The sequence below is a fragment of the Melozone crissalis genome, unplaced genomic scaffold, assembly GCF_028551555.1.
Source record: "Melozone crissalis strain CALT ecotype California unplaced genomic scaffold, PUWL_Pcris_2 ptg000014l_1, whole genome shotgun sequence".
In the NCBI taxonomy this organism is placed as follows: Eukaryota; Metazoa; Chordata; class Aves; order Passeriformes; family Passerellidae; genus Melozone; species Melozone crissalis.
The window spans coordinates 17,900,984-17,914,111 of NW_026535792.1; the positions used below are offsets into that span (position 1 = coordinate 17,900,984).

The 13,128-nt window shown below is 43.5% G+C and overlaps 1 protein-coding gene across 1 annotated transcript in view; it reads right to left on the reverse strand.

Moving 5' to 3' along the window:
* Positions 1–13,128, reverse strand: part of ARIH1 (ariadne RBR E3 ubiquitin protein ligase 1) — a 51,808-nt gene that overhangs the window by 20,418 nt on the left and 18,262 nt on the right. The window contains exons 2-3 of the mRNA XM_054272723.1: positions 9,564–9,631; positions 4,133–4,277 (exon numbers count right to left, since the gene is read on the reverse strand). Of these exons, the coding sequence (XP_054128698.1) occupies positions 4,133–4,277; positions 9,564–9,631 (213 nt within the window). The remainder of the gene's footprint in view (positions 1–4,132; positions 4,278–9,563; positions 9,632–13,128) is intronic.

Consider the following 13,128-nt stretch of genomic DNA (forward strand, 5'->3'; position numbering starts at 1 on the left):
CCTTGGCACATGTGGGTGCTGCCCAAAAGTCCCAGACTTCCCCAGGGAAGTTCTCCCTGAAACTCAGATGCTCATTGGATGAGGACACTCAAGATCCCAATTGGCAGGTGTAAATTGATAAACAGAATTCAATAATGACCTGCTGTCACAGACAGCAACAGGGACAACTCCATCCTTGTCTGCATCATCTGCACAGAGCTGGTAAGATATCATCTGGGACTGAGTGGTTACACAAGGGGTGGAGAAGCAAACACTGCTGAGGAAAGAGTGGAAGTACTTTGCTCTGGTCAGCTGAAAGTTATTTTATACTCAAAGTCAGCACCAAGGAAAACTGTATTTAAAACACTTCATTTGTACCACTATTGAGGTAATATCTGCTGGCTCAGCTTTTCACACCAACTTCTCAGCTAGTGAGATAAAACCAGAACTCCACCCTCAGACACCATCAAACCATGAAAACTCCACAGAGGAAAGAACCTGAAGTGCTCTGTGGAACAGCCCAAAACAACAGCAGGATGGTGGTGATTGAGGAAAGGAGAATCCACTTGAGGCAAATGCTCTTTCCAAGCATTCTCAGACACCACAGATCATTCTGTCCATCCCACAGAGGTGCAGCAGCTGTGCTGTGCCATCTCTGGATGCTCTAGCATTGCCCCTTTGCCAGGGCTGGCACTGCTCTGACACTCCTGCCACCAGCACAGGCTGCAGCTGTGAGCAACAACACGGCTCAGTCTGACCTGACTGGGTCAGGGAAACTTGGTTCTGACTTGCTTCCAGGTAAAAATAGAAATATTCACCCTAAAAAAAACAACAAATATCAGAGAGGAGGCTGACACCTATGTGGTGCCAGGTACACTGGCTGCAAGAGTGCAAAAAGACACCTTCCCATTTCTGAACCCTCACTGAGCCAGCTAACAAGGTGCATGATGCTCCACAGATGCTGCTGTGGCCAAGTGGCATCTCCTGGAGATGCAGAGTTAAGAGTAAAACCACTTCAACATCTGGAAGGTTTGGGATGCCAAGGCATGAAACCATCCCAAAGACTGCACTGGCTTCTCCACACGTGATGGGAAGCAGGGACAGACAAGGGAATCATCCCAAACTGAATTCAACACTCCTGCAGCAGGCACAAATGAGGAACCAGCACAGAACACATCTTCATGTGAGACCTGCTTTGGTTATTTCAGGCAGGGAAATGCTGAATGCCCACAGAAAGGCAGCCACCACCACCACACTTCCTCCCAGGCTGCAAGGAATGCAGAGAATCTCTCAGCTCTTTTCTTTACTTTGAGGGAGTTCCCAATTATTTTTGGCTCAGCTGACAGCAGATGTCAAGGGAGCAAATAAAAAGGCCAACATAAAAGCACCAAGGATGGGGGGAGCAGTGATTCCTCATTAGCCCAGGGGACAGCTCTGCTGTCACCACATCTGTGCTCAGCATCTGCAGTCTGGACAAAGCAGGATGTTCCCAAAAACACCCCCAGCCCACTCTCCTGAGGGTGAGGGGCAGGAGAGGAGGAAGGCAAAGCCATGACCCTCCCAATTCCTGTCTTCCCAATAAAGGTGTCACCCAAAAGAAGTGTTGGGGCCTGACAGTGCTTGACAGGGACACAGAGCAGGTGAAACATCTCCCTTTAATCCTCCAACTTGCAGGGTGAGAGCTTCAAATGCCTTGTTGAGCAGGTGCTTCCCAAAACCTCAAACCACAGCTCTGTGGAGGTTAATGAAGAGCTACAGAGACTTTGTAGATGGGAGAGAGGGAATTTCAAGACTAACATTCCTGCAACAACTGTGCACTGTAAAACTTCTTAATACCTCCAAACTCTCAGCTTTCCATAGGCTGAAAGGGGCTGTCAGTGCAAAAACCTCCCAGCTTTCATGTGGAAAAATAATTAGCTAATTATTGCAAGAGGATTTTCAAAGCTGAGATTTTAGGTTGGGCATTGAACATAAAAATAATCCCAGAATTTATAATTCACATTGACTAAAACAGCTTCAAAACAGATTTCAGTCACCTTAGACACAGCATTACAGCCTTTTACAGAATAAATAATAAATACTAGTTTTCCTATTGGCTCCAGCTTTTCTGTAGTGCAAAGAAACAAGAGTCCCCTCTGATGTCTTTTAACACCAGCAACAGAGAGAGCCCTGCTCACCTGCAACATCTCTCTGCTCCAGCTAAAAATCTGCTCTTCTAACAACTGGGCCACTGCTATTTGAGCTACAAAATCAAGAAGTGTTAGCATGTTTTGTGCTGTTCTTCCCACTTTGAAAACTCTAGACAATGTGGGGTGTGGTTTTAGAGGTTATCCTGTGCAGGATAGGACTCCATGATCCTTGTGGGCCTGTCCCATGATTGTGTGATTCTGCTTCTCAGGTAGCACAGCCAGAGGACAGGGCTGTCACTTGTGAGCTGTACCCCCACCCAGCACAGAAACTACATTAAAATGAAGAGAATAATATATTAGGATATATTGTCTTTTTTTTTTTTCAAAGCACTTCATCATACAGAGCAGGGATTTGCCTGTCCAGCTACTCCTCACAAGAAGAAGTCAGGGCACACAAGGCTGAAGATGAGACACATGAAGCCTTGTGGTTCCTGGCTGAAGAGCAACAGGGACCTCAATGCTGAGAATGAGAGGCTGAAGCTGGGCTTGGCTCAGCTATGTCCACTCCAGGGAAGAATACCCAGAGCAAGGCAGAGGCCACAGCCAGGGAACTTCACCCCAGTACTCCTGAACCCCAAAGCTCATCATGGTTCCTTGCTGAAAACACACCCAGAGCAAGAGCAAAGCCTTATGTCAGGCCTGGAAAGGCCCAGCACTTGTATTAGGGTGTTCTGGAGGGGCAGCTCCCCCCAAAGAACAGGTTCCAATAAAAGAATTCCTTACTATCAGCACTTTGCCTTTTGATGAACTCTCCAATCTGAGCTTTTCCACTCACCTCCTTTTCTCCCAGGTCTCTGAACACCATGTCCTGCCCCTGGGAGCCCCTGCAGAGCCTGGACCTCTTAGCAGTGTATGGGAATGCCTCAGTTTGGTCAACAGTGACCAAAAAAAATAACACTATGACCCAGAGCATTGATGCAGAGCCCCAGCAAGCACTGGGTAACACACCCTCATGTCAGACCAAGAGGGTATTGTCCAATATAATAAAGATCCAGAGATATCCACATTTTACTTCTACTACTTTTTTCTAGACTTTCTAGTTTGACTATTTTGCTTTTAAAAGCTGTTTCCTACCTTGTCTTTCTATTTAAGTAAATCCCTCTGCCCATCATGCTTTTCACAGGTTTGAATTTCATATATCCTTTATCTGTACACCTCACTTGGTATCAGACCTTTGCAAACATCACCTGCTTGCTTTTTCCTGAACTTTACCACACCACTGGCCCAGGCCCCAGCACCCTCAGAGGGGCTGTGCAGGAAAATGTGAAGTTTCAGGTTGGAAATTTGGGGAGTTGCTGCTCAGGTAGTGTTGGAAGCCTGGATGCTGAGAATTTTAAACTTTCTGTGCTTAAAAGGTACAGACTCTCAAGAGAGGACTGCATTTGACCTGAGGCTGTGGAGAACACTTCCAAAATTGACTGATAGCACTGGGATTACAGGTGTGTAGTTGGTTAGAAGTGTGTAATATCACAGGGTGAAAAACTTGGAGTTTGGGGTTTTAGAATATAGAAATAAACATGAAATTTATATGAATAAGTATGAATTTATATGAAATGTTTATTTCATATAAATATATATTAAATAAATAAAGATGGAGGGTTTAGGGAACACACAGGTTGTTCTTCTTTACCTTCTTCATGGGTTTGGGTGATGTTTTGTAATTGGACAGAAAAGTCTGCATTGAGGGTTTCCAGGGATCAGTTATTGGGTTAAAAGGGAAAATAATCTAGGTGTCAGTTCTGAATTGGATAGTTTAGTCTTAAAAGACCTTGTACCAAGAGACTGTTGGCCATTTTGTGCCTTGCTAATGAAACGCTGCTGAACTCATGGCTGTGAGGCTGTTTCACTGATAAGAAATAACAAACACCTGAGTCCAAACATGAACTGCCATCTCAATCTACCATCAAACTTCAATCCCAACCTCCAGAAGTTGATAGGCAGCAGCAGGGCCCCGGGGTACTCACGGAGTTTGGGTAGTTCAGATAGCAGATCTGACAGGACATGTCCTGGGCTGATGATCTGGTGTTCATCTGGCGCGTTCGCGACTTTTTACTTGGATTAATTACGTGACACTCTGCAAAGAGCTTCTCCAAGTTGCCATCAAAGTACCTGCACAACACAGGACAGAAGGAAAATTTAACCACCTTCTAAATCATATTTCTATTCTGTGTAGCAGTTAAGTGTACAAAGATGCTTTTTGTATTTCAAAACTCATACACCCACTACTTCCAACAAACCCTTCTCTAGCACAACACAGAGGTGGATATTAGACAACTGCAGAATTTCAGAGACTCTCCCTTGAATTAAACACTCCTGAAATTCAGGCACCTTCAATTCTTCAGCTGCATTTCAAGTAATTTGTGACTCTCCCCATTGCGTGGCATTAGAATTCCAGGACAGCAAACTAGAGCAAGAACATGAGTTCACAGTTCAGGCATTGGAACACCTTCCTAAAACACAGGTTTGATGCCTTCAAGCTCAATTCTTTTCAACTGAAGCCTTCCATTTTTCCTAATATTCTTATCATCAGCTGTTTGAGCATCTTTTCTCTTCAATCAACCTGAGATAATTTAACAACCTCATAAAAAATACAGTTCAGGTTTACAATGCTTCTAAAGATCAGGTACCTGTTGGAAAGGAGGATGCAAAATTGCTTTTGGGAGGCGAAAAAAGATCACTTCCTTTTTATTTCCTATTCCCTCAAGGGAAACAATATTGGTTTGCTTTAAAGGCTTATAAAAAGCTCTTTCTTGGAGAGGAGGACCAAACTGAAGAGAATCATTATCAGAAAGCTCAGCCTCTTCCCAGAATCCTTCACACACCTTTCTCCAGCCTGCAGCAGCTGCAAAGAACTAATTAAACCAGCCAATTAACCAGCCCCATCACATGCACACATCCCCAGCCAAACCCAGTAAGTCATTCCCCAGCTCCATTACTGCTCTACCTACCAACAAGGCTTGATTTATAATTCAAAAAAATATTAATTTTCCTGCTTTTTCATATATTTCTCAATGTAGTTCATGTATTTTAGATCTTAAATTTCAAGACACTGAGAATCTGGAAGGAAGTGGTGAATTAATTCTGGCATCACAGTATCCACGAGGCTTTGCCACTGTTTTTCAATGTTAGCTCAGGATTTTACTCAACCAAGTTCTTTTGTTTGCTTAGAGGATTATATTTAGAAATTTGCATGTTATATTTAAATGTAAATATAAAATCTAAATATATATCTTTAGATCTAAATATATAAAAATTTAAATTTAAAAATCTAAATATATAAAATTATATATTTAGAAAATTTTATCAAGTGAATTCAGTGCACTCCCATTACAGGCAGTATTTGTTTATTAAGAATCATGGATAAATATGAAGTCCACAAAAGTTTTCCAGCCTTCCAACTGCTCTTAGAGGCAGCAGGAGCAGCACAGGACATGCTCTGAGGAGAGCAGACACACAGCTGGGTGAGAAGCTTGCAAGGAAAATAGTTTTGTATACAAATGCTATGATGCAACTTGAACCCTGATACTCATGACCAGCTAAATGCTTATGGAAATACCAGAGCTTTTTGTAGTGGTGGGCTTGTTTTAAGGGTGAATATCCATGTCAGGAACTTGAATTTCTTCACCTGGAATTTCTTATCCCCTTTAAATACCTATGGATAGTATTCCTGCTTCTCCATGCTGTTTTCTTTTTGTGCATTTTCTTTCTGAGTAAGTAATTTCCACATTTATTTTTAGGTATGTCTCTCAGACTCATACTCATGCAGCTACTGGGCTGTAAGAACTCCAGAAAATGCAGAGGAAAACTGCATTTTTAGAGAGTGAATCTCCCAGAAAACACAGCTCCAATGGATACGCCAAAGTCCAACAGCTCTCTAACTGCTGTTACAACTCCAAGAATTCTGATTTTTCCTCAAATACTCTCTATTAAAGGGTTGGTTCTGGGTACCTCCATCCTTATTTTCATCCTAGGGAGGAGCACAGCATTTCCAACAGCCCTTTAAATCCTGTGCCCTCCTTTCCCTTCACAATGCAGATATTGAGTAATTACAGCTCTTCTGGTGCACAAGAATTTCCTCTATTAATTCTCTGAAGTTCACCTGCTTCATCAGAAAGTTGGGGTTTTTTCTGCTGTTTTAAAATGAATGGACAAACCAGTGTTTATCCATTATTTTCAAGTATTTCTACTTACCAAGACCAAACCTATAACAACACCAAGGCTTTTTGGCAGAGGGATCAGGCTGTCAGCCCCTTTATCTCCTCAAAATTCCCTCCCGCTGTTTGTAACTGCCTAATCGCCATTTTCCAGACATAATCAAATCCTACCCATGGGAGTAGCAAAGATAAAAAGCCTTTTCACTGAAAAAAAATTGCTTCTAGTACACACTTTGGGATATTTACTTCCATGGAAGAGCATTTGTGAGTGTCAGTGCATCAAAACACTCCCAGTAAAAGATATCTCCACATCAAAACTCCTGCCATGCACCATCTTTCACCTGTCCAGCCTCTGCTGAAGAGTGGAAAGTATTTATTTGTTCCAAGGAAAGCAGGCAGCAGGTTCTGGAGAAGAGGCAATCTGGGCATTCGTGACATCCCTCCTCCACTCAGAGAAAACAGGGACATGTGGCCACCAAGATAAGCAGCTACAAGGCACTGCTCTATCTCTGGCTGTGCCTCCAGGGATTAAATCAGGCCTTGGGGACATGCTGAGACACTTTTCTCTTAACAAAATGACCAGGGGAAGGCACATAAAGCAGGAAAGCTGCATTTTAACCTCTTCATCACACAGAGGTGCCTCCCCAAACTCCCCTCAGGAGAGGACACCATAGCAAAACTGGAAGGTAATAATAATTAAAGCACTTTCTTCACTTGGTTCTGAGGTGATGTGGTCATTGTGCACCTGGTGCTCTCCTATCCCTATGAATCCAGCTTGCAAGACACAGGAAAACAATATTTGACATCTTTATTCTCCTTAATGCAGCATATCAGAGGCTGAACTAGTATCTCCTCCACTCATCACTTCCATCCTACAAATAAATCCACCCCAAACCCCCAATTTTGCTTTCGCACACAAACAATTAGAGTTTTACCAGTGGGACAGGGCAGTTTTTTAATTGTGGCTGTTATTACTTTACTGTAAGTGGAATAAATATCTGTAACACATCTGCCCTCTGAACACCACTGTGTAATTACTCCATGACAAAGCTGGCACAGACAGCAACAACCTGCTCATTAAAAACAGGCATAACAAGGCTAAAAAAAAGTGGGAAACCAGAAATTTTCATGTCACAAGCTCAGACCTCCCCACTTATCAAAAAAAAAAAAAGAGGAGCCACTTGGTTGAAGTGCTTTCCTCCAGGCCAGGGCTGATAAGGCTGCTGGGAGCTGGTGCTGACTCACCATGAGCTAAGAGAAAACAGGCACTAATTAGGAACTGCAAATACACCCTCAAACAACAGGAACTTCCAAGCAAAATGTGTATTTTGGGGTGGTGTTTTCCCCATAATCCCCACCTATCACCACAGCAATGACCAAACCCTCTTGAACAGCAAGAGCCTGTTCTCAGCCTCCTACCCAGCTTCCTTCTCCTGCTCTAACACAGCTCAGCACTCCAGAAGATTTCATGGAAGTTTTTTGGTGCAGAAGGCAGCACCAGGCACTGGAGAGATCCTGTTTTGGTGTTTTTCTAATAAAACAGGACATCAATAAGCACCAAAACTGGGAGCAGTGTGCAACAGGTGTGCCTAAGCAAGTCATGTATTCTATTACTCACAGGGGTAATCCTGCTGAGGTTAAGTATTTTCATGAATATGTTTACCTGTGCACTTGTAAATATAACATGTACTTAAACTGGAAAAGCCTTAACAATAATACCTCACATTGACCTGACTGGCACCTCCCTTGAGAAAAAAAAACAAAAACAAAACACAGCCCAATTTTTTATTTTTAAATTGATGGCAGCCCTAAACAAGCTTTCAACAACAAGGGATAAATCTACTGTACAAAGGGATGGGTTTTCAGTGCACTTGTGTAGAGGTATCTCACAGGCAAGGAGAGTGAACTTTACCCCAACCAAAAGAACCAGCCCAAGAAACTCAAATATCAAGTGTTGCAAAGCAGGTATTAAATTAGAATTCTTAACAGTTGTAGTTAGAGTTAAATAGTGGATATATTTGTAACACAAAGCTTTCAGACTTCCAACATTTGCTAAAAGAGGTCAATCTCAGGAAAATAAGGACTAGAAAGCTGTAAAAAATACAATCACTTTAGAAAAAAAAAAATCTAGGTTAAACAAAACATAGCATATACCTGAGCACCATCACTAACCAAAAATATTACACAAAGGGCACTAAAGATGTCCTAAATCCATTAGGCAAGGATAGCACAAATATTTATACTCCAAAATAATTACTGACAGTGTGAAAACCTTTGCTCCTCTTGCCCTGGGTGAGAGAGTACCAAACTACCCCAGGGTCAGTGAAGGGACATTTATCAATTCACAGGAGCACCAACAACTGCTCTGGTTTACCAAGCACATCTCATCTTCCCTCACCCTGATTATCAGGCAAAGGAAATGGTAATTAAGGGAAAAGTCAAACTAATGATCCTACCAGGCCCTCCACACCCACTGGTCACTTCACACCAAGTAAGACCAGCACAACCAGCAAGTCCCTGTACAGCTTTTACTGCTCCTTTTGGTCCAGATTAATTCTCCTCCCAGTTTCTAAATGAATTTAAATTCTCCAGCTCCCTCAACTTTCTTCAACACCAACACTGGCATTGGAATGAAGCAAATGCAGCTGGATTTGGGCTCCACTGTATAACAACAAACTGAGAAGTACCTTTATCAAGCAACATTCCAAGAGCTGGGAATCAAAGATGGGAAATAACAACAAAACACTCTGCTCTGAGGGGGAGGGAGGGAGAGGCAAAATTCAAGCCTTTATTTACACACCCTAAAGAAAACCTGGAGCTGTGGAGATGAAGACAAGGCAGGACCATTATCAGCCAGGAACAATTTAGCCTTGGCCAGAGCAGCAAATCAACATGTCAGGAATACACATGCCAGCATGACAGGCATGAGCAGCTAAACCCAAATCCAAAACAGTTGCTAGATAACAAGAACCTGTTCCTGCTTGCTTTTTTCCAAAGCCTGCCCAAAGCCTGTACATGTTCAAACTGGAAATCCTTCTTTCCAATGGGCAACATAACTTCCACAACTTTAACTCTAACCAGGCATCAATAATATTAAAACAATGAGTCACCAGTCACCCTCAGCTGGGAAAGGGGGAACATTTAGAGCTTACACAAAAGATTCTCCTGCCACACACCATGCATTCATCCATCCTCACTTGATCCAGGAACAAACATTTTTTCCAGCTCTGCAGCTGCTTACCTCTCCATCAGCTTCTCCTTATCCCAGTTGAAATGGCTAAGCAGTATTCGAGTGATAGTCGCCGGGTTCTGGAGAAAGAAGAGAAAAACAATCAATAATTGAGTGACCAAGCCAGGGTGAGAACATCAGGCAGAGCTTTGAATAGGCAAAGGGAAAATCAGGGTGTTTGATAACATCATCTGTTCAGACAATACAGGTTTACTGGCATGGACTGGGAAATAGCTGGACTTGACAAATTTTAAAGGAAAAAAAACCCCAACTCTATAAATCCAAGCACCTGAATAAAATGAGAATTTGGTTGAAGATTTAAGGACCAGACTAATTACTACCACAGTGCCAACATCTCCACATCCAACATGCCCACACAATGCAATTCCAGGATGGCTGTAAAATGCAGGAAGGGCTGATTTCTACCCATCCTATCCATTTTTGCCACAATCTCCACACTACTTGCAGAGCAAGAATAATCCAGTCCTGGCCATCAGAACACTTGGGCTGAAAACTGTCCTAGAACACAACTGGCTGCCAGTGTAAGAAATCCTTGGAATACCTCAGAAGTTCCTGAAGCACCATCAAATCCAGAAAAAACCTCAGGGCAGTTAAGGAAAGAAAGCTAAGGAAAGAAATACAGTCTAGAAAGGTCAGAAGGAAGGTGGAACATAAGAGCTGATTTTCACTCATGTACAAGTTTTTATTTCAACTAAATCTGAACCATCAGCCAAGAGTTTGATTATATGAGAAACACACCAGACCATATGGCTTCTGTTACACCCCAGAACCGTATTTTAGCTCTCCAAATCCACTCTCGGGGCTCAGCTTTAGGACCATTTACATGCAAAGGAGACAAGCAGGGCCCTGAGAGCGGCTGCGTGTACTTTGCCATTTGACACCAAAATGGAAGTTTGCCTCAGGGCCAACGTTCAATGGACGCTCTGGAGCTGTTGAAAAGTAGGACATAAACCAGCAATGTGATTTCCTGAGCCCTGCAGGCACAGCCACAACCTGATGCTGCCAAAAGCCAATGCTGTCACCCACAGCAGAGATCCCACCCCATCCCCGCATCTCCTGCCCACATCAGCCCATATCACTACAGCCATTTTATGCTGCAAATAATGACTCAGAAACTCATCTTCTCTTTTCCTTTAGGTTGGTTTTTTTTCATGGAATCAGTTCTCCAATCTATTTGATTGCCTGACCACACAAACAGCTGCATTAGCACAAGGGGAAAGCAGGACAGCACCAACAAAACCTTCACCAAAATAAAGCCCTCGGGTGACAGTGTAATAAGCACAAAGAACAAGTCTTGTGGTTTATACTATAAAAAGTGACACTCCTCTCCTTCTACAGTGTGTTCTGACTCTTATTAATGCCAGCAGAGATTGTTTAAGGCCAAACTAAGAATTTTTTTCCAGCTTCAAAAGTCCATGTGAAGCAAAACAGCTACAGAAAGGTTTGAGCAGATCCCTGATGGAACAGCTGGGACAGCAGATCCACACAGTGTGGGCAGGAGATACCAGAAATGGGTCTTGCATGGTGACAGTGTGGGTCTGAAGTTGTCCCCCAGGTGACAGGGATCCAAGCTGTCCCCTGCAGCAACACCAGGTGCCTGGGTCACAACCACATGGCACCAGCCCTCCAAGAGCATCCCTCCCTCATCCAGCCCTGCAAGGGGAGCAAGCAGCTCAACCCTTTCAACTCAGTCCTGCCAATAAAAAGCTCTATGGGAATTTAAGGGTCTCCATCCAGCAGTCTCTTGTGGGGTTTAGTTTCTGATCTTTCCAGGTTATTTTGTGTTTGGATTTCCACAACAACCTTTTCTGTAACTCTGGCTGTACTGTGTAGGAGTATTTTAAAGGAGTTCTTAAAAGCTCACTTAGATACAATTCCTGGAGAAATTTAATCAAAGATAAAAATATACTTTAATAAATAAACCAATCTTATATCTAGATTATCTTGGTTATGATACCAGCCCCTGTAGTTCTCCAGTTATTAATTTCACATAGCAAAGCACACAGCCCTTCAACATAAGGAGTCTTCACTCAGCCCACAAATCTGCCAGTTGTACAGAGAAACACAATTTTCCCCATTTCTCAAGCAAAGGCACTGAGAGAGCTTTAATTAAAATCAGCCCAAAGTCTTGTCCTATCTTCTACCACAGCAGCCCACTTGGCCACTTATTAAGGCTTCTGGGAATACCTGTTGATCAGTTAATAGGCTAAGGGGCAGCTGAGGTAGTGGTCTCTGGCTGACTTTAAAAAGACAGAAGGTTTCCCCTGCACTGAAGGAAAAATTGGGGTTTCTTACCCATGAACTCCAATGGTCTGCAGTGATTATTAAGTCTGATCCAGCAAATACTACTCCCCAAAGGAGATGTGGCTGGAAGGGACAAGAGGATTTCACCTGTGGCTTCTCCATTTTCCCAACACACAGGCACTGCAGCTTTCCAAAAGCTTCCCTAGGTCAGAGCCCCCAGGTATCCCAGCACTGAGAGGTCAGGGTACAAAACTGGACATTATTTAGGATTTTACTGTTGTCTTTGTGCACTATCACCTTCTCCCGGCTTGCTGGGCTCCAGCTTCCTCCAGCACTGTTGGTTGAACATTTTAGAAAAGAAAGGAAACGCCAGCAGCATGACGAGCTCCCACCAGAAATAGCTGGGCTGCCTGCTTGCAGTGCCTGCCACATCCCAGATGTAGCATTCAAACCTCCCCTGGCTGTTTCCCAGACACAGAAGGCAGGAATTAACACAGCCCTGCCCTTGCTCATCCCTGAACAGGCATACAATCTGGGCTGGAGGTGCACAGAAGACTGGGAGGGAGGCAACTAAAGGGCAAATCAGAGGAAAATACAAATGCCCAAAGTTCTGATATGAAGGATTGTTCCAGTCCAAGACCAGGCACACCATCATGGAATGCACAGATTTCCCTCACAGTTATTGCAGAGCAGAGCTGGAGGAGCCAACCACAGCACCCACCCCAGTGAGAGCTGTGCCCTGTACCTCAGGCACACAGGGATAAAACACCACCAAAATAATTTGCTATTTCAACATCAGCTCCACTCCAGCTTTGCACCAACCCTCAGCCATCACTCTGCACACTCACTCTGTAAAAATTCATGGAATGTCCAAATCCTGGGTTGCACAGCACTGGGAAGTCAGGGGCTCAGTCTGCCTCCTGGTTTGGCACACAGGATTATTTCCTACCACCACACACACAGATTAGTTATGAACAGGCTCTGCTGCTGCTCAGACGGGATTACTCCCGAGGCTGCGAGAGCACGCTCCTACTAAAGCTATTTTCTGTTTACAGAGATGAATTTTCCTACAGAAAGCAGCCAGGGAGGACAGAGAGCAAAGGGAACAGCCAACATGCTCTCCTCCAAACGTGGTCTGATGAAAGCTGAAACAGCAGATCTCACTTACAGCAGCCTCCTATTAAATTTTACATGTTGGATTGCCTGGAGCCGAGGGCAGCAAGCCTGTTGATATCCAGATAGGAACAAACCCGAGGAAAGCAGCCATTTTGTTGAAATTCTCTGGGCACTTCAAAAGATTTCCTAACAAAAC